The sequence below is a fragment of the Vicugna pacos genome, chromosome 3 (assembly GCF_048564905.1).
Source record: "Vicugna pacos chromosome 3, VicPac4, whole genome shotgun sequence".
Classification (NCBI taxonomy): Eukaryota; Metazoa; Chordata; class Mammalia; order Artiodactyla; family Camelidae; genus Vicugna; species Vicugna pacos.
Genome location: NC_132989.1, coordinates 59,841,858 through 59,863,050, shown reverse-complemented (window position 1 = coordinate 59,863,050; position 21,193 = coordinate 59,841,858). Strand labels below are relative to the sequence as shown.

General features: G+C 35.4%; 1 protein-coding gene across 1 annotated transcript in view; it reads left to right on the top strand.

The window, feature by feature from the left end:
- ADGRV1 (adhesion G protein-coupled receptor V1) overlaps positions 1-21,193 on the top strand; it is a 440,955-nt gene that overhangs the window by 37,969 nt on the left and 381,793 nt on the right. Inside the window, exons 20-24 of the mRNA XM_072958404.1 lie at positions 190-563; positions 7,810-7,986; positions 11,520-11,700; positions 12,849-13,051; positions 19,926-20,055. Coding sequence (XP_072814505.1) covers positions 190-563; positions 7,810-7,986; positions 11,520-11,700; positions 12,849-13,051; positions 19,926-20,055 — 1,065 coding nt within the window. The remainder of the gene's footprint in view (positions 1-189; positions 564-7,809; positions 7,987-11,519; positions 11,701-12,848; positions 13,052-19,925; positions 20,056-21,193) is intronic.

The following is a 21,193-nucleotide window of genomic DNA, read 5'->3' as shown; positions in this document are numbered from 1 at the left end:
AATCCCAGTGATTACTGATTCAGTTTTCATCATAATAGAAAATAGCCTTTATTTGATTGTGTTCTAGTTATGTAAAAGTTGTACTTACCTAATAAAATCTTTCAATAAAGTCACTTTCTTAATCACAGTTGTAGTTTAGTACAAGCTAGTTGCGGATATTGTAGCATTTAAACTCATTTCTAATTTCAGGTCCAGGAACTCTGAGAATTGGGGCCGGAATGAATGGCAATGACAGATTTACAGGTCTGATGCAAGACGTGAGGTTCTATGAGCGGAAATTGACCCTTGAAGAAATTTACGAACTTCATGCCATGCCGGCAAAGAGTGATTTACACCCTGTTTCTGGATATCTGGAGTTCAGACAGGGAGAAACTAACAAATCATTCATTATTTCTGCAAGAGATGACAATGAAGAGGAAGGAGAAGAATTATTCATTCTTAAACTAGTCTCTGTACAAGGAGGAGCTCGCATTTCTGGAGAGAATACTACAGCAAGATTGGTGATACAAAAAAGTGACAATGCCAATGGCTTGTTTGGTTTCACGGGAGCCTGTATACCAGAGGTAGGTAGTGAGCTTGCTGAATTTCAGAGTTAAAAAATTCATCGTAGGGGTATTTGTTTGGGAGTGGGCTTTCTTTCATTTGGTAAGGTTGCTTGAGTGTTGACTCTCGGCTCAGAAGTATGCGACAGCCAGTGGTTGCAAATGTAAGGTCTTTGCTCTTATAAGTTCACAGTTTGAATCAGAAGCTGAATGAGCTGAAAGAAGTAATGACAAGTTAGCAAATGAAACTTTAGCAATTATCTTGAAAGTTAATGCATTTCACAGAATGCATAATTATATTCCACATGTAATTTACTTTTGGGCTAACAGCATAAGGAAATGAAAGAATATATATTGAAAGCTTCTGTGAATAATTTTAATTGCAACTCTATTAAAATAATACTTTTTGAGTTATTTTTTTACCCCACATGTGGAACGTCCTTAGTAGTTAGTTACAACATTCTTCCGTGTTGGGTGCAAATGCCTTTCTTATCACCCTTCTTGGCCAGCTTAATTCATTAAGTGGTTTTACTGTCCTTATCAGTTCTTTCCAAGTTTTCATAATCATCTTGGTTTCCTGTTCAGTAATGTGAGAGCTCATGAACGACTTCACAGGTGTTGTGTGTGACAGTAAGAGCTCAGTGTCCATGAAAGGATGCCAAGCAACCAGAGAGGCTTTCCCTTTGCATGTTGATTCTTGTAGGTTTGGACAGGTCTGTGTGTATATTGAAGCAAATTGAAGGGATTAAGAAAAACGTTAATGAGTAGAGCTTGAAAAAAATACCTAGGTCATAGGCCTCATTTTGTTCGTATTGGGGTGCTTGGCTCTCTCAAGTGTCTTATTGTCCCTCTTAGCTCTCTGGTGACAATCATAAGAGATCTTCAAATAGTGTTCTTTTGTATACCAGAAATAGAATATCTTAGACAAGGCAGAAAACTATTATACAAATCTATGACTTAAAAAAGAAATATGTTTATCTATATGGTACTTTCAGCTGTTCAGTCATCAAAGAACTTTACATGTTAAATTTTTAATGCACCTTTCTGACAATTCATAATATAGTTGCAACTAATATTAATATTTAATCTTTCTACTTCATAGGGTTAGAAATGGCAGCTTAGAGACCTAAGAAAATAACTAACCCTAGTGGAATTAAATGAGATAGGATCAAATACCTGTTTCAAAGCATGGCAGTTCCTAGTACTTAATAAATTCTAATTCCAGCCCCCCCACTCAACCTTTTTTGCTCCTAAGATACAATGGGAAGAACTGGAATTTGAACTTACGTCCTGTGACTTCTAACCTGCTGTCTTTCCCCCCTATACATTTAATATTATCGTCTCTTTTTTTCCCTTAAAGAGACAGGTGGCTTCCATCAGGTTGTGAGAACCCATTCTGGTGCCATGTAAAATCAGGTTCCCTTCTTCTCCCTTCACGACCTGGCACTTGCCTATGGCTCTGACTTCCTGTGTAATTCTCCTCTTTGGTTGGTATCTTTCAAGCAGATTTGCCTTCAGTTCCAATCTCAGGCCGTCAGCACTTCTTAGCCTCTCTTACTCCAGATCTTCAGAATCAGTCATTCAAGTCTCAGCTCCAAAGACATCTTCTCAGTGAAGACTTTTTGTTTAAAGTAATCCCCCTACTTCTCCCAACTGGTCACTCTCCATACCTTCTCCTAGTTTTACATTTTTAGTAGCATTGTTCCCACTCTTAAATTTCCTATGTTATTTATAAGCCTACTTACATACTGTCTGTCCCTTCCACCACAAAAATGAAAGAGCTCTGAGTATAAGAAGATTTTATTATTGTTCATTATTTTATCTCTGGCACCTAGAATGCAACATAGAAGTTACTCAATAAATCTTTACTGAGCTTGTGAATGTATTTTAATATTGAGACATGAAAAGGCTCATAGTTCAGATAACAAAAACGTTATTCAGCTAAGCTGCATGAACAACTCAACTGAAAACAAAACAGAACAATACATAAAGTTTTAGAACTTGCCTAAAATGAGGAATAGTATCAAAGTGTTTCTCTGGATTTTTGAGCCATTCTAGTAAGTTCAGTGCTGACTTGTCTCGTAAATTCCGTTGGTAGATTGTGTTGGTGTTGATTTAGCTTCACCTAGATATGCAACTTTGTTCCAGAAATCTTGGAATTAGAACAGAGCCAGTCAAGCCTTTGATTGCAGAAGAGAGCTTCCTTGTGAAAGCCACAGTACCAATACTAGTAGAACTGCTGGAAGATGAAAGAAAACATGGTTGGCTATTCTCCAAGCCCACATGAGAGAAAAATAAAATACGTTTATATTGAAAAGAGTAAAGTTGAGATGGTTAATATGGGAAAAGTACTATGTCTAGAAGATCAAACATTGGAATTTAATTGTCAGGAAGATTACAGAATTTTCATTCCTGAAAGTGTCAAGAATAGAAGTATAGAACTTTTACTTTCATCTTGGTGTGATTTGAAGACAGGAGTAATAAGAGACTGTTGTGTCATGATGACCATCGTCAATATTTATTAACTGCTTAGTGAAGTCATTCTCAAAGTGTAGCCCAAAAACTCCAAGGGGTTCCTGAGATCTCTCAGTAGATCTACAAAGGTCAAAACTAATTTTATAAAATACTGTGATGTCTTTGTCCTTTTATTGACATTTGCACTGTAAAAGCAGTGGTTGCCAAAACTGCTAGCTGCTGGTGCCTTTGTACGATTCAAAGTGGTGGCACCAAACTGTACCAGTTGTCATTGTTTTGTTTATCACGGCACACCCATAGTTTAAAAGGTGACAATTTCACTTCAGAGTATCTGTGATGAAGCAGTACAAAACATCAGTTCGATAAAATCTTGACTCTTGAATACCCGTCTTTCTAACATTCCATATCATGAAATGAGAAGCACAAATAAAGCACTTCGCTAAGATAACAAAACACGGTAGTTATCATGAGGAAAAGTGCTTGTGCAGTTACTAAGTTGTGAGGGAACTAGGTGCTTTTTCATGGAACACCATTTTTAGTAGAAACATGAGCAGTGAAGTTTGTTTCTTTGGACTTGGGTGCCCTGCAGACGTGTTCATGGAAACGAAGCGGGCCAGTGACTACAAGGAAAACGACTAGTAGTATTTGTTGCCAGTGATAAAAATTGAGCTTTCAAACAAAGTTGGAATTTTGGGTACATTTTACCTGTCAAAGTGAGCTTGTCTGTTTCCCAATACTTAAAGACTTTTCAGGTAAGACTGATAGTGATGTTAGCAAGTGTGATTGATTGATTTATTTAGTGTAATGACCTGTGTCAGCATTTGGAAGATCTGTATAACTCAGTGAACCAATACTGTCCGTATAATCAATGCATATTGTTACAAAATCATGCATGGGGGACAGAATGATTCACAGTGTGAGGTGGACCAGAGTATGATGTCACATTGCAACTAAACCCTAAGAAACTACCACTTGTCAAATTTTGATATTATATTGAGGAAGAGAACCCACAGCTATCTGAAAAGACGGCTGTAGTCCTCCTCCTTTTCTAGTTAAATGTCTGCGTGAGGCTGGATATTCTTTATATACTTAAAATAACAAATAGCAGCAGACAAACTGATTACAAAGGAGATAGGAGAGTCTAGCTGTCTTCTGTTAAGCTAAGCATTAAAGAGGATGCAAAAATGTAAAACAATGCTCCCATCACTATTTTTTTGTTTTAGAAAATGTAATTATTTTTCATAAAATATGTTGCTTATGTTAACATGTAATGAGTTTATTACTGCAGTTTTAAAATGAGTTAATGTATCAATATTTAATTTTTTTCAATTTTCATTCATAAAATGAATGAAATATCAACAGATTTCACCAACATAGCAAAAGCTCCTTGGGGTTCTCCATAGTTTTTATGAGTGTTTAGGAGTCCTGAAACTAAAATATTTGAGAACTGGTGGTTTACTTTATGCCTGGAATTATCTTCAGAGTTTAAAATATATGATTATTTGATTCATTTTCAGAAATAAAACCACTGTTACTTCTGTAGATTCTTCTCCATTGTGTTGTTGCAGTGACATTGAAAAGTTAACTTTTTTAAATCCTTTCAAAAATACAGAAGGCAATGGAGATTCTTTAAAGACTTCTCTATGAGCTTTGTTATGCTTTTACATTTTCATAGATTCGTGTGATGTTAATATTAAGGTTAAAATGAAGGCATATCACATCTTAAATAATGAAAATATGCAGAAATACATAGTCTACTCCTTGTATATCACATAATTAAGTAGTGAGATTGCTTTTCATAATAATTCATAGAACTTGCTAGTCTTAACTATTTTACTTTCACAAATAATACTTAGGTTATGTTTTATAAACTCATTGCTTAGGAATAAATCTAGAGATATTTTGAGAGGATATTTTTAAAAATGAGAATATTATTTAACTTGGGCAATGTTTATTTTTAAGTGCCTGCCATATGTTGTGTGAATAGATTCCTTTAGATATAAGCGATATTGATGTAATCTGATATCACAGATCATCACCCAAGCATGAAACCAAATAAAAAATTAATTAGGTATGTAACTGTTCGACTTTAATCTTCTATTTTGGTAGAGAAAGCCAGTTCATGGCTTGGAATAATCCATTATTTTTCCTGGGGAAATTGTTAACCTTATAATTACTTTTCTGATGATCAGGGGGTCGTCACATTCCTGACTCAAAAGAGAAAACAGTCGTGGCTGCTGCTGTTTGTTGTGAAAAACTGAGTGAGGATGGTTCCGATGATTATTACTTGATGTTATGCTCCTTCATACACTGGCCTAAACTTTTGATTGTATTATGATTCTAAAGTCAATTAGATACATATTTTCATAGTAGAAAAGCATCTTTTAATTATTTATTCTCTCTGTCTTAATCATCTTCTGGTCATTACGAATTCCATCCTCTGGTCTTCTGTTTCTCTAAGTGCTGTGCGTAGACAGCCTTGGTTAGAAATGTCTAGTGCGTGTTCCTGAACACCATTCCTGAATCAGGAACCCATTTCTGAGTCAGTACCTCTGACTGGGATGGGATGAGAGGCAAAATGCTGCCTTTAAAAAATCTTTTAAAGTGGAAAATATCATATGTACACAAAACAAATAAATAGAATAGTGGAGCCCAGTGACCCATGTGCCTAGCTTCAACGTTTGTCAGCCTTTCACCAATCTTGTTTCTTCTTTTTGGGCTGAAGTAATTTTTAAAGCAAATCACAGGCATTGTGTCCAAAGTTGATAAGTATGAAAGGCAGATTTTCCAAGCATCCTATGTGACTTTTTTTATGGACCCTTGATACTTGAAGCATCTTCTCTAGTGAAAACTTTGTAGAATATACTTTATTGTATAAATTAATAATTTGTTAAATTTTCTATGAAATTTCGATAATATAGCCTGTATCTGCACACACTTGTATTGGATATGGGTAGTTTTCTCCCACTTCTTTTTAAAACTGAAACTAGTTAGAAGGTGATAATTTTAGTGAAGGCTTTACTAAATGAAAGTGTGGTGAGATAACTTCTCATATGATTCCTGCAAGCAAAATGCTTAGCCCCAGATGCTGCCTGGTAATGTCGTTGACTTGGTAAACAGCTGTAAGGAAGCATCACATTCCTCAGTGTATCTTTGGATCTGTTTAAGCTATGCCTCTTGCATAAAGGGAAAGGTTGAACACTCACATGTTGGGATTAATGGTTTATAATGTAACTCATGGAAAATATTCTGATTAAAATTTGGGATAGGAAAGTAGAGCAGATTTTTCCCCATTGTGATAGGAATCTAAATACATGGGAATTAGTTTGTGTTTTTAATATGCAAGCATATAAATTTTTGCTAAGATGAGGGAATGTTTTATGTAGCATTTTTTGGTTATCATGTATATGTGTCTGTATTTTAAGGGGAAGAAATTAAATTTTTTTAAAGCACTTACTGTGTTAGTAGGTATCATGTAAAGTACTTATTTAATCTCCACCAAAATCCGTCAGACGTTGTGATCTTCACTTGAAGAAGAGATCACTGAGACTGAGAATGCTTGGTAAGTGGTAGAGTGAAGGTGCTAAGGACTATTTGATCTTAAAGCCATACTCCTTTCACCCCACCACGGCTATGATGAAAATGCTGATGTAGATGTCTAGGTGGAAACTAAATTAGGTGCTGTATTGAGCACCTGTGTCTCTTTGCTGCTCCCTCTTCTCTCCAGCCTCTTAGGGTTGGCAGGCCCCACCTTCAGAACAGTCCATTCTGCTGTAATGTGAAAGATGGGCTCCTGAAAGTCACCACATTATGCCAAATTGCATAATGAAAAACACAGGAAGTCAAAAAATTGGTCGGTGATAGAGAAAAATAAAAATAGGGGCATAATAACAGTTTTACACAATAAGTGTTTGATTCTTAAATATGATAATAACTATGGATATACCTTGAAAAAATCATTTGCTTGTAGAAGTGGGCATCAGAGGAAGGGCAGCTTGTATGTTATTGTAAAGTGATGAAAGGAGGGTTATCTGAAATCAGAGGGAAAGTTGAATTGAGAGACTGAGAATGTAAAGACCTATTCTAAAAGATTTTCCAGCTTCTTGCTCCATATAACTTTTAAACAGTATCTTAAAGTGTAGATAAAAACGTTTTCCACGTGAAGGAATGCACACATGTATGTATACTTACGTATATAGGACAAATACCAAAGAGATATTAAGCATGACAGCAGTGCCCTCCTTTACCTGACTAGTGTTTCCCCACCAGGAATTCCTCAAGGCTCTCCTGCTGGACACTTTATACCAGCCTCGGAATGATTTCACCAAATCCACTCTATTACTTCTTATGTCCATGCCTAGAAAGTTCTCCCTGATGTCATGTTCCACTTTCTTCTTCCCACTTCTCTGCTGAACTCATCGTAAAATTATGAGTTTGTTTTTCTCTTTTGACTTATCCAGAGGAAGGATTATGCTTGTTAAAAAATCTTTTGTAACCTTAATATCTAGCACAGTGCCTGACACACAGGATGTTTCAATAAATGAATTCCATGTATAGTTAATTATTATTGTTCTTGCTTTATTTATCCCTCTAAAGGAATGAGTGGGAAAACAAATGATTGTAAATACTTCTCAGCAGTCAGAGATATATCTGGAGAAATACAGAGGTCTCCTTAGAGAGTTAGAAAAGTTACAGAATTAAGTTTATGATAAAAGAATTTCATGAAAGCATTGTAGTATTATCACGGATTTGAATCGGTACATACTTATACATAATTTATGTTCAATTTCAGATTGCAGAGGAGGGATCCACCATTTCATGTGTGGTGGAGCGAACCAGAGGAGCTCTGGGGTACGTGCATGTTTTTTACACCATCTCACAGATCGAATCTGATGGCGTTAATTACCTCGTTGATGATTTTGCTAATGCCAGTGGAACTATCACATTCCTCCCTTGGCAAAGATCAGAGGTAAACCCTTATCTTCTATGTTTCTTTGAAAGCATCCTGGAAAGCTTTTCCTGGTCTGTTTATTCTGTAATTCATTTGCAGCTTCTTGCTTTTTAAGCAATTTAAAATTTTTAGGCGATTAGGTATATATCATATTAAATATTTTTGTATTTACTTATGCAAAATTAAGAATGTTGAATAATGTGTGTTATAGTTTTATCTGTTCTTTAACCTCAATGTAATAAAAATGGTATAGCGTGAACATTTGTCATTATGGGCTTTTTTGTTATTACTGATAGGAGAAACTGCAGAATTCTTAATGATACTCTTGCAATCAGCCAAGAGAAATTCTTATAACTGTAATCTCATTTTACTTTCAAATTTGGAAAAATGAGGTAATTTTTCTTTCTTTTGAAAGTACAAGTGATAACTAGTTTTATCAAAAACTTTCTGGGAACCTTAGTTGATTTCTGAATAGATGCTCCAGGAAAAAAATGGTAGTTCTTATAAGTGAAATCGAGATGAGCCCTCCTCCTGTATCAGATTTTTTTTAAACATCCTTTTAGTCTATCATGTTGGAATATTCATGTCAATATAATTTTTATCAAAATATAAATAGCTTATAGATCATCAGGGATAAATACTAAAATAACATAAGATTACAAATACAATCTTTGAAGAAATTTCTAAGGGATTTAGTTAATTGGATGAAAAAGATAAAACTGAGGGAAGATTTAAAATATTCTTAAGATTTAAAGAGTTAAAGCTAAAGTAGTGTGATCAAATCTCTATAGTTTGGGGAAAGGAGGAAACAAGTTAATTTATAACAGAATTTCCTTATTAGCAGTCTGCAGATAGAGCCATGATAAATGTTCTACTGGTGTTTGGTAAAATGAGGACAATTAGGACAACTAGTGAGTTTTTGTGAGGCTGAAATTATTTAATTTAAAGGACTATATTTTATACTGATGCTGTCTTTTTCACTTCTTTTTTGGATTTAAAGTGCTCTTTCTTTTATCAAGTAATAATGATAGTGTGTGGTAATTTTTTAATGTTCCTGTTTGGGAAATGGAGTTGATTTTTAAAAATTTCTCTTGGAAAATGTACCAACTGTGAAATAAAAATATAACTGGGAACTACTGTTTTATAAAGTGGATTCATACAAATTTTGGAAGCGGTATGAGTTAATAAAATTTTGGTCAGGAAAATAGTTGTGTATACTCCTCCCAAAATTTATTTAAAATAATTTTCTTCATCATGAATAATTGACTTTTAAAGCAACAACAATGACATGAATATTGGGGTTGGATTATAACACGTTGCCAGCTGGATCTGTGCCAGCCTCTCAGTCTTATTAAGCCAGGGGCTGGATACAGAGATGTCTGCCAATGTTCCCTGACTTCTTTATAACACAAACAGCTGCAAGGTGGCCTCCACTTTGCTTCTGCCTTCCACTTATCCAGGGAGTGCATTTAATTAAATAGACTTAAATCACATATAGAAACCTAGCTGTAAGAGAGTCTGGAAATTCGTGTGTGTGTGTGTGTGGTGTGTGTGTTGGTGCAGCACAGGAACCTACACTGGAAATGTGTTTCTCAAGTGTTTTTAAATGGCCCCTTAGTTATTAAATCAATTTAGTGAGTTATGATCAAGATTTTAAAAATAGAGTGAAAAATAGCAGAATGTAATATGGTTAAGGTAAATATTGTCTTGTGTACTAAGTCACCATGTAAAATATATTTGTACCTTGATAGGGTCTTCAGTTTCAAATTCTTCATTTCACTGAAAGAGTCATTACTTTGGTATTTTTCAATGCTTTACAAATATTAATTGCTTCATTTTTAAAGTACATCTTGATGTTTTGGTGTTACTTTTCATAGCAACATTTGTCAGTTTACTTTCTAGGGGAAGACACTTTAAATCTTCAGACTGCTTATTATTGTTCACTTTAATTCAGTAACGACATAATTTGGATAGTGTCATTTTTATACATTTCTTCTGAGCAAATTGGCTGTGCCATGTATTACTTTATTAATTAAAATTTTGATAAAAATGAACATTAAAACCAAATTCAGATTCTACCTTATGCCTATTTGAATCAAAATCTCTGGAAAAACTTCATTGAAACGAAGCTCTTCAAATGCTTTTAGGTCCAATGACTAGTGTTTTGGAGACTGAGTTTGCAGTTACAATTTGTTTTCAGACTATTGTCACCCTCCTTTCTGGGAGAAACTGGGAAATCATACGTCATTCCATCCTGTCCCTCACTCCCTGTGTTGAGTCATTAGGCCCGGGTATTCTGTCTTCAGAACAAGTCTCGAGTCCATCCATCTTTCTTCATCTCCATTGTCACTGCATTAGTTCAGAATCTCATTATTTCTGGTCAGTCACCTCCTACCTCAACCCCTTGCATCTGTACTTCCTGTGTCCACTCCGTTTACATTCTGCCGCTGTATTTGTTCTAAAACAGAATTCTCATTTTGTCAGTCTCCTGCTTATGATTCTTCAAGTTTTACTCTACTCCCTGTGGAATGAAGTTCATTTTAAAAATCATAGCATAAAAGATCCCTGTGATCTTGACTCCTGATTATCTGTCCAGCTTTCTCTCCCACTCCAGCCTTAGTGGTCTGTGTGTGGTTGCTCAGATGTCCTGTTCTTTCATGCTGTGGTTTCTTTTATTCCGAATGTTCTTCCTCATTATTAGTTACAACTGCAACTAATCCCTTAAGGCTTGCTTCAACCATGTCTGCTGTAAAACCTTTACCAGATAGAGTTGATTGTTTCTTTCTCCACTTTGTATGTCACTCTATTATGACATTTTTACATTGCATTTTAATGTTTTCCCATAGGTCTCTCTCCGTGGAAGACTGTGAACCTTTTTGAGACTGGGTATTTCTAACCCTGGCAGATTGTAGGTGTGAAAGCATGCTTGTTCAGTTAATAAAAGAAGGGAGGATGTTTTTCCACTTCAGATTTTGACTTAAATTTGGAGAGCATGACTGAGTTACTGCTTCTTCTTTTCATAATTTTTTTTTTACAGACTGTTTATGCCAGACTTCTAGGGCCCATTGTGAATCTGTTTTCTAGAATACCGCTGCTAAGTGTGTCAGGCTTCCCTTAGGTAGGAGCTAGACATAGATGTTCTGTCCTTTGCTACTATCCTGCCACGTCCTATCAGATACCCTGCAGTTCCTTAAATAGGAACTCTGCACCCTGAGGTTGCTGATACCACTGTCTTTGGTACAAAGGATATATGATATGATATTGATATATCGGTATGTCATATGTGCTATTTATACATGAACAGGATATTTTTAGACAGAAAATATTACTGCTCAGCACCCATTATTTAAAGAATTAATTTCTCAGATCTCTCTCTCTCTACCTCTCTTTCTCCCTCACTCTCTGTTTTAGTGCTTCAGTTTGTGTAGAAATCTGTCATGTTAAATATTAACCTCAATGAGAAATAATTGTCTGTTTTGTTTTCTTCTGGTAGGTGGTAAACAATTTCCACATGCCTCATAGCTTAATGCCTCTGCGTTTTGTATTTATAGGTCTTGAATATTTATGTTCTTGATGATGATGTTCCTGAACTTAATGAATATTTTCGTGTGACACTGATTTCTGCAATTCCTGGAGATGGAAAACTAGGTTCTACTCCCACCAGTGGTGCAAGCATAGATCCTGAGAAGGAAACGACAGATATCACCGTCAAAGCTAGTGATCATCCATATGGTAACCACGCCCTTTTGCAAGAATAAGCCTCCCTTCTCTGGGTGTACTTGATCCTTTCAGGAACTTAAGGGACTTTTTGCAAGTGATCGAAGTAGAACTCCTTCAGACCCTCTAACTTCCTGGCTCTTGAACTTCTAAGCTGCCTTGTTGAGGGAATGTTTATGAAAAAAATGTAAAGAGCCATTTCTAAAGTTTAATAATATATTTTGAAAAGTATAAGCAGGGTTATTTTAAATAAAAAAGAGTATTTTTATTCATGGATATCATTTTTTTTAATTTTAAAAATTATCCTTCTGTGATAGGTTAACACCTAAGTGAAGTACTTTGTAATTTATGTTTTATTAAATTTCAAGAAGTAGAGTTATCACTGTCTGTTTATATTAATTTCTTTTTTATCTTATGCTGGAAAGTGATAATTTTCTTAATTGGGGAACTATCATAGATGTCTGTCCTAATAAGTCAAGACTGTTTTCTGCATTGAAAAGTAATAGTTCTTTTGTAGGAATGAAGCAAGAACACCCAGTAAAAGCTCTGTGTAGGAAACTTGAGAGGTTCTTCAGATAATGATTTTCATAGTTAAGTTTTCACAATGTGTGTTGCCAAGTCCTTCAGGGTGGTGTTAATTTTATTCTGCTTCTAGTTTAAGAATCGGGGGAGGACATAGCTCAAATGGTAGAGCACATGCTTAGCATATATGAGGTCCTGGTACCTCCTCTAAAAATACATAAACCTGATTACCTCCCCGACCCCCATCAAAATAAAAAATAATTAAATAATATGATGATAAATAAATACAATATTTTTTAAAAAGAATGAATTCTGGAGACTCAGATATAAGTAAATGTTTAACAATATGTATTTCTAAATGTCATCCATTTTCTTTTTATTGACGCTTCCATTTTAAAAAGCTTTCTTGGGACAGAGACAAGAAAAATTACCATTTTAATTTTTAACATCCTGAAAACTTACTAACATATTCCATGTCAAACGCATGTTAATCAAATCTTCACTGAAGTCTTTTCTAAATGAGAGTCCTTAGAATTTTATCCCGGTGATCAAAATAATTGTGCAGGATTGTTTCAAGTGAGTAGGAAATTCTTCCACGGATAACGGGGGCAAAAATGCCCTCTTCTCTTTGTATCGGCCAGGCTTGCTCCAGTTCTCCACAGACCTGCCTCCCCAGCCTGAGGACACAATGACGCTACCTGCAAACAGTGTTCCACACGTCACTGTGCTGGAGGAGGATGGAGAAGTCAGGTTATTGGTCATCCGTGCACAAGGACTCCTGGGGAGGGTTACAGCGGAATTTAGAACAGTGTCATTGACAGCATTCAGTCCTGAGGACTACCAGGTAAATCACTTAATCCTTTTGAAGTGGTGTTTACACTTGTAAAAGAGACACAATCCTCTTGGAGGACTGGAAGGGACTTGGCACTGTACCTAGAACATGCTACACAAGGAAAAGAAGCACTGAGGGCGTTTCAACCTTTAAATTTACATAAATTAAAGTATTTCAGTCCATTGAAGCCTGACACTTAAGTAGCTCTCCTACGGATTCCTCTTATACCTAATTTTTGTCATAGGCTTCATTTGTATTATTTATTTTAATGTTACAGGTTTTGATCAGATATATTTAAAATTATGTTTCTTACACAATTTAAATCCTCTTGTGTGTATCCATCAAGCAAAACCATAATTGTAAAAAAATTATATGTCCATGTCATTTCAGTTTTAACTTGTTTTCCCTTCAAGTGAAAACCAGTATGATACCGACAAAAAAAAAAAAAAAAGCCTGGGATTTGGAACTGAAAAGAACTGGGTTTAAACTCGTCTTTTAAATGTGTGGTTTTGGTAGACTCAGTCTTTCCTAACCTCAGTTTCCTTATCTGTAAGAGAGAGCTAATATCTGCTGGGCAGGATCACTCTGAGGATTGATGGCAGCTTTGTAAATGTCATGTACTGTGCATGCACACATGCAGTAACACTCAGCAAGTGTCACCTCATCATATTAAAACTAGTACTCAAATTAAATGAATGCTCATAATTTCTTCTCTGCTACACTTCTCAAGAATTATTTTATGTCCTTCAACATTTGTTTTCCCAAAGAATCTTTCTCTTTCTTTTTTAAAAAAATGTTTTATTTATTTATTATTGTATTACTTAATTATTTTATTTTGGGGGAGGTAATTAGATTTATTTAATTTTAGAGGCGGTACTGGGGATTGAACCCAGGACCTCATGCATGCTAAGCATGCACTCTACCACTTGAGCTATACCCTCCCCCCAAGAATCTTTTTCTTTAAATTCAGTTTTTCTTGTTTTTCCTCTTCTTCCTAATAAGAACTGTACAAAGGTGTAGTGTTCAGTAATTTGTATTTTTTCTCCTAAAGCCCAGAAACCTTGGCTAATTGAATTCAATTAATTTTGGCTGAATTTCAGTGAGAAAAATTTTCTCAGATTTCTCCTTTCTCAAACTCTTTTCTCCACATCCTTTCCAATACTTGTCATCTCTTGTCTTTTTAATAATACCCATTCTGACTGGTGTGAGGTGCTGTCTCATTGTGCTTTTGATTTGCGTTTCCCTGATAATTAGTGATGATTTGTGTCTTTTCATATAGCTGTAGACTATTTGTATGTCTTCTTTTGAGAAATAACTATTCAGGTCCTTCATCTATTTAAAAATTTTTATACGATTTTTAAAGGTTACTTTCCATTTACAATTATTATAAAATGTTGACTATATTCCCCATGTTGTACAGTACACCCTTGAACCTATCTTACACCCATTAGTTTGTACCTCCTACTCCTTCAGTCCCTGTATTGCTCCGTCTCAACAGTAACCACTAGTTTGTTCTCTGTATCTGTGAGTCTGCTTCTTTTTTGTTAGATTCACTAGTTGTAGTTTTTTAGATTCTACATTTAAGTGATATCGTATGTTATTTATCGTTCTCTGTCTGACTTACTTCACTTAACTTAATAACCTCCAAGTCCATTCATGTTGCAGCAAATGGCAAAATTTCATTCTTTTTAATGGCCGAGTAGTATTCCATGGTAGATATATACACCATATTGTCTTTATCTGTTCATCTGTTGATGGACTCTTAGGTTGCTTCCATTTCTTGGCAATTGTAAATAATGCTGCTATGAATATTGGGGTGCATGTATCTTTCCAAAGTAGTTTTTGTGTGTTTTGGATATATACCCAGAAGTGGAATTGCAGATCATATGGTAGTTATATCTTTAGTTTTTTGCTAAGCCTCCATACTGTTTTTCACCATGGCTGCACTAATTTACATTTCCTGTGTACAAGGGTTCCCGTTTCTCCACATCCTCGCCAATATTTGTTATTTCTGCTCTTTTTGATGATAGCCATTCTGACAAGCGTGTGGTAGTATCACATTGTGGTTTTAATTTGCATTTTCCTGATGGTTAGCAATGTGGAGCATCTTTTCTTGTGCCTGTTGGCCATCTGCATTTTCTTTTTGGAGAAATGTGTAGTCAGTTCTTCTGCCCATTTTTTAATTGAGTTTCTGTTTTTTTGATGTTGAGATGTATGAGCTAATTATGTATGTTGGATGTTAATCCCTTTATTAACCATACCATTTGCAATTATTTTCTCCCATTCAGTATGTTGTCTTTTTGTTTTGTTGATGGTTTCCTTTGCTGTACCAAAGCTTTTAAATTTAATTAGGTCCCATTTGTTTATTTTTGCTATTATTTCCTTTACTTCAGGAGATAGATTAAAAAAAAAAACTGCTGCAATTTATGTTAAAGAATGTTCAGCCTATCTTTTCCTCTGGGGGTTTATAGTATCTGGTCTTACATTTAGGTCTTTAATCCATTTTGAATTTATTTTTGTGTATAGTGTTAGAGAATGTTCTAATTTGCTTCTTTTACATGTAACTATCCAGTTTTCCTAGCATCACTTATTGAAGAGGCTGTCTTTTCTCCATTTATATTCTTGCCTCCTTTGTCGTAGATTAACTGACCATAAGTGTGTGGGTTTATTTCTGGGCTCTCTGTGCCATTGATCTAAGTGTCTGTTTTTGTGCTAGTCCCCTACTGTAGCTTTGGAGTATAGTCTGTAGTCAGGGAGCATGACTGTTCTCCCTTATCAAGATTGTTTTGGCTATTTGAGGATTTTTGTGTTTCTATATAAATTTTAACATTGTTCTAGTTCTATGAAAAATGCCATTGGTATTTTGATAGGGATTGCACTGAATCTGTATATTGCCTTGGGTAATATGGTCATTTTAACAATATTGATTCTTCCAGTCTAGGAGCACAGTATATCTTTTTATGTTTGTATTGTCTTCAGTGTCTTTCATTATTGTCTTACAGTTTTTGGATTACAGGTCTTTTGCCTCCTTAGGTAGATTTATTCCTAGGTGTTTTCTTCTTCTTATTTTTTTTGATGTGATGGTAAATGGGATTGTTTCCTTAGTTTCTCTTTCTAATACTTTGTTTTTAGTGTATAGAAATGCAACAGATTTCTGTATATTAATTTTGTATCCTGCAACTTTACCGAATGCATTGATGAGCTCTAGTGGTTCTCTGGTGACTTATTTAGGTTTTTTTTGTGTGTCATGTCACCTGCAACCAGTGACAGTTTTACTTCTTCCTTTCCAACTTGTATTCTTTTTATTTCTTTTTCTTTGATTGCTCTGGGTAAGACTTAACATAGCTATGTTGAATAAAAGTGGTGAAGAGAGGGCCTCCTTGTCATGTTCCTAATCTTAGAGGAAATACTTCCAGCTTTCCACCTTTGATGGAGTATGAGTATGATGTTAGCTGTGGGTTTGTCATATATGGTTATCCCTCATATCCAGCTGGATTATCATTTTCTTTAATAACTAAAACAAAATGAAACAAAACCTTTGTTCTTATTCTTTGTGGCTATCAGAAAGCTAATACCCTTGGGGACATTGCTGAAAATTTTCAGGGGTGCTTCAATGTCTTGTTTGACAATTATTACCTCTTTGAACCATTGTCTTTGCTTATCACTGAAACCCTGGTAGCTTTCGCCTTTACCATTTCTCTATGATGCTTCCGCTCTCTGTGATCTGTGATAGCATGAATAAGATTTCTTAGGCTGTATATGTGAGTCTGTGTGTATGGGTATGCTGGAGAGGGGAGGACACATGCTAGGAGTGATCATGTATGGAAGAGATGGAAGAGGAGACAGCTGAGTATCAGACATCACTGTTCTTAACCTTATTCTGTATACCAAGAGGTGGTCCTCACCTACCAGGTGTTCATTTCTAGCTCTTGAGAGTGATATTAAACAACTAAGTAATGACTAAATCACAGTTACAGGAAATTTTCAGGTTGATATTCTTGGAGAAAGGTGAGTGTTCACTTAGTCTGGGTAGTCAAGAAAGGCTTTTCTGGGAAAGTGATATCTAGGCTGAGTTCTGAAATTGAAGGAGGAGAAACTAGCAGACTAGATGAAGTGGGGAAGAATTCCTTGAGACTGGTAAAATAGCATGAATAAATGGTAAAATGGCCCTAAAGTACGGAAAAGCACAGGCTGTCAGAGGAACTGAAAGAAGACCAGTGTTTCTAGAATGTGGTAAGCTGGATGTGATGATAAAACATAAAGTATGCAGGGCGTAGATCATTCTAGGCCTTATGGGTCATGCTGCATGTTGTAACTTTTCTTTTAAAAGTAGAAAGAAGCAATTGAAAGGTATTATGCATTTATAAAAAATCATTAGACTGAACTGTGGAGAACGGATTAGAAGACACTGGATGCAGAAAGACCAGTAAAGAGTCCATTTTGTGGAGCAAGGCAAGAGGTGATAATGTCTTGGACTAGGCAGCTAACGGTGTAGATTAAAAACAAGTAGGTGGGCTCAGGAAATATTTAAGAGTTAAAATGGCAGGATTTGAGGATGATTTAGGGTGGAGGATAAAGCAGAAGAGGGTGTCAAAAGTGACTTCGTTGTTCCTGGCATAAGAAACTTGCTACTCTACAATTTAGTGCTGTGGAGAGGGTTGGATAAGACGTAGATTTTAAGGGAAGATCATAAATGAAAAATTCTGGCAGAACTTTGAAATAGACATTAAGATTTAAGTTTGGCTATCAGTGGTTGGAGATACAATCAGACCTCAGAGATACTTCAGATTCAGTAAAGGAAATATCGCAGTAAAGAGAGTCACATGAATTTTTTGGTTGCCCAGTGTGTATCAGTTTTATTTACTCTATACCGTAGTCTGTTAAGCGTGCAACAGCATTGTGTCTAAACAGACAATGTACATAGCTTAATTAAAAATCTTTTATTGTTGAAAAATGCTAGCTGTCATCCTAGCTTTCAGCAAGCCATAATCCTTTTCCTGATGGCGGGTCTTGTCTCAGTGTTAATGGCTGCTAACTCATCAGGATGGTGGTGGTTGCAGGTTGGGATGGCTGTGGGGATTTCTTAGAATAAGACAACAATGAAATTTGCCACATCAACTGACTCTTCCTTTCATAAGTGATTTCTCTATAGTATGCAGTGTTGTTTGATAGCATTTTACCAATAGTAGAACTTTTCCAAAATTGGAGTCAATCCTTTCACACCCTGCTGCTGCTTTATCAATTAAGTTTATATAGTATTCTAAGTCCTTTTATTGTCATTTCCACAGTCTTCTCAGCATCTTCACCAGGAGTAGAATCTATCTCAATAAACTGCTTTTCTTTGCTTATCCTTAAGAAGTGACTTCGCATCCACTAAAGTTTTACGCTGAGGTTGCAGCGATTCAGTCCACATCTTCAGGCTCCACTTCTAATACTACTGCTCTTGCTACTTCCACCACATCTGTAGTAACTTCCTTGAAGTCTTGAACCCTTCAAAGTCATCTGCGAGGGTTAGAATCAACTTCTTCCAGACTTCTGCTACTGTTGAAATTTGGACCTCCTCCAACGAGTCGTGAATCTTAATGACATCTAGAATGGTGACTCCATCAGAGCAATCACTGTCTATGACAGCTATATCCTTACAAAATGTATTTCTTAAATAATAAGACTTGAAAGTGAAAATTGCTTCTTGATCTGTGAGCTGCAGAATGGACATTGTGTTAGCAGCATGGAAACAACATGAATCTCACTGTACATCTCCATCAGTGCTCTTGGGTGACCAGGTGCCTTGTCAATGAGCAGTAATGTTTTGAAAGGAATCTTTTTTTTTCCTGAGAAGTAGTTCTCGACAGTAGGCTTAAAATATTCAGTAAACCATGTCAACAGAAGTGCTATTATTTCTGTCGTTAAGACTTGTGGAATTACTTCCCTGATGACTATACTCTAGGCAAAGTTAACCACTCATTTTTCATGAGCTAACTGTGTGCCTTTAATAGCAGTTGTTTTCTATTCCATGCTGAATACTCCTTCTGGAATGTTTTCATGAAACTAGAGATTTGTCTTGGCTGATTTTGAATCCCAAGTGTCTAAAATGGTGCCATGCACATGCTGTGTGAAGATACTGAAAAAAGTTAATAAATGAGTGATTAGTGATTGGTACTTGGGTTCCTCAATTTAGCTGTAGGATCATTAATTGCTCTACAAGATGAAATAAAGTTGTCCACACAAGCTAACCCTAGAAACATTTAAACAGCTTTAAATTTCATTCTCATCACTTGAGGGCAAAATGCTTACATTCAATAATGGGAGAAAAAAAGGGCCTTAAGACTTTGAATTTAAATAACGTTTCGTTTTCCTTAGAGTTGTGAACTTTTCTGATGAGGAATCTATATTGTGAATTGTGATTGCATGTATAATCAAGGAAAGATTAATGCCCAATAGATTGATATTTATTATCGCTAGGAGAAATTTTTAGAATGAAAATGCCGTTATTATTGTGCATTGAGTATTTAAGTTTGTCAGTGATATAATTTGAATAGTTCTAAGTAAACTTGGTCAAGAGAATTCTGTGCATCTCATTCAATCAATTCATTAGAAATTTGTGGATGTCACCTATTCAGGTTTCTCATTTTCCTTGACTGCTTTTTTGATGAATAGGCAAATAAGAGAGATAAAAATCCACCTACTTTATTTCATTGAAGAATATTTATTTAGAATTATATTGAACATGATTCATATCCACTTAAGTGTTTTCCATTTTATATTTTGCTTATGTTCATCTGTTTCAGTATGTATACAATTTAGGACATAGTAAACATTCTCATTTTACACATTCATATATAGAATAATTATAATCTAATGGATAAATCTTCTATTTATATTTCAGGGTGTTGCTGGCACCTTAGAATTTCAACCAGGAGAAAGATATAAGTACATTTCTGTTAACATCACTGATAATTCTATTCCGGAATTGGAGAAATCTTTTAAAGTTGAGTTGTTAAACTTGGAGGGAGGAGGTAAGACCAGTGACTCAAAAATATCAAATATTTGCTTGTCCATTCATCATGATAGTAGTAGATTCTATTAAAAATATGTTCCTTTGATTTAACCTATTGTTCTGGTTTCCCCTCTTTTATTACCCATTGGTCTTTTCATAAAGTAGATGTGCTTTTACAGTGAAACAGTTTAAATATGCTGAATCACCAAATTATAGTTGTTGTTCAGAGCAGGTGCCCTGAAATTCACCTCTCTCCCTTCTCTCTTATTTCAATTTCATGGTAGCTCCTCTAGAGCTAGCTCCAGGTGTAGCACAGGTACAGACAGGTGAAATTATTCGTCCCTTTGGATAATCTTTTATGAGGTGATTGTCAATAAAACAGTTAACAATACCTTATCCTCAATTCTGATATTCAGAAAGCTTCGATTATCAAAGATTTTTGGAGTCAAAAATCCGTTTTGTGGCAAAACTCACCTGCATTGAAGAATAGTTATTTATAATATTTATTTATCACTCTTAGGTTAACTATTATATATATATTTTTGCAGAAGTATTACTGTGTTTGATTATCAGGTGCTACATGAGATGTGTGCCATGCTGCCTTTATAAATACAAGAAATTGAGCATTGGTGTGGTATTCATTAGGGCAGTCTCTTCCATTACAAAACCTGATATTGTTATCTTATTATTATTTTCATGTTTTGGTGAAGAAAATCATAATACTGTATAAGCCATCCAGAGGGAGAAATTGGATAGGACAGAAACACTGTCTTCTGGTATGTAGTGAGACTTTGGAGTAAGCACGGCAAAATTTCTCCACATTTCCCTTCCCTGTGTTCCCACAGCCCAGGAGAAGGAAAAGGAGGCCAAGCCAGAGAAGTGATTATATAGCACCTCAGTATGGTGACTGCATAAAACAGTAGAAACATGCTGGACAACCTGTCTGGCAGGTGGCATGTCAAAAAACCAGCCTTGCTTGTCTTCCAGAGACAAGTCCTCACATCTCCAAATCATTATTTTCATGACAAGATTTCATGAATCAAAGGTCACTATAAAATATATGAAAAGTTGTTCTTTGTATCACTTATAGCTAAAAATAGCTGTGTAATAAATAACATGTTAGTGATCAGTATCTACTATTGATTAATAAGGAACAT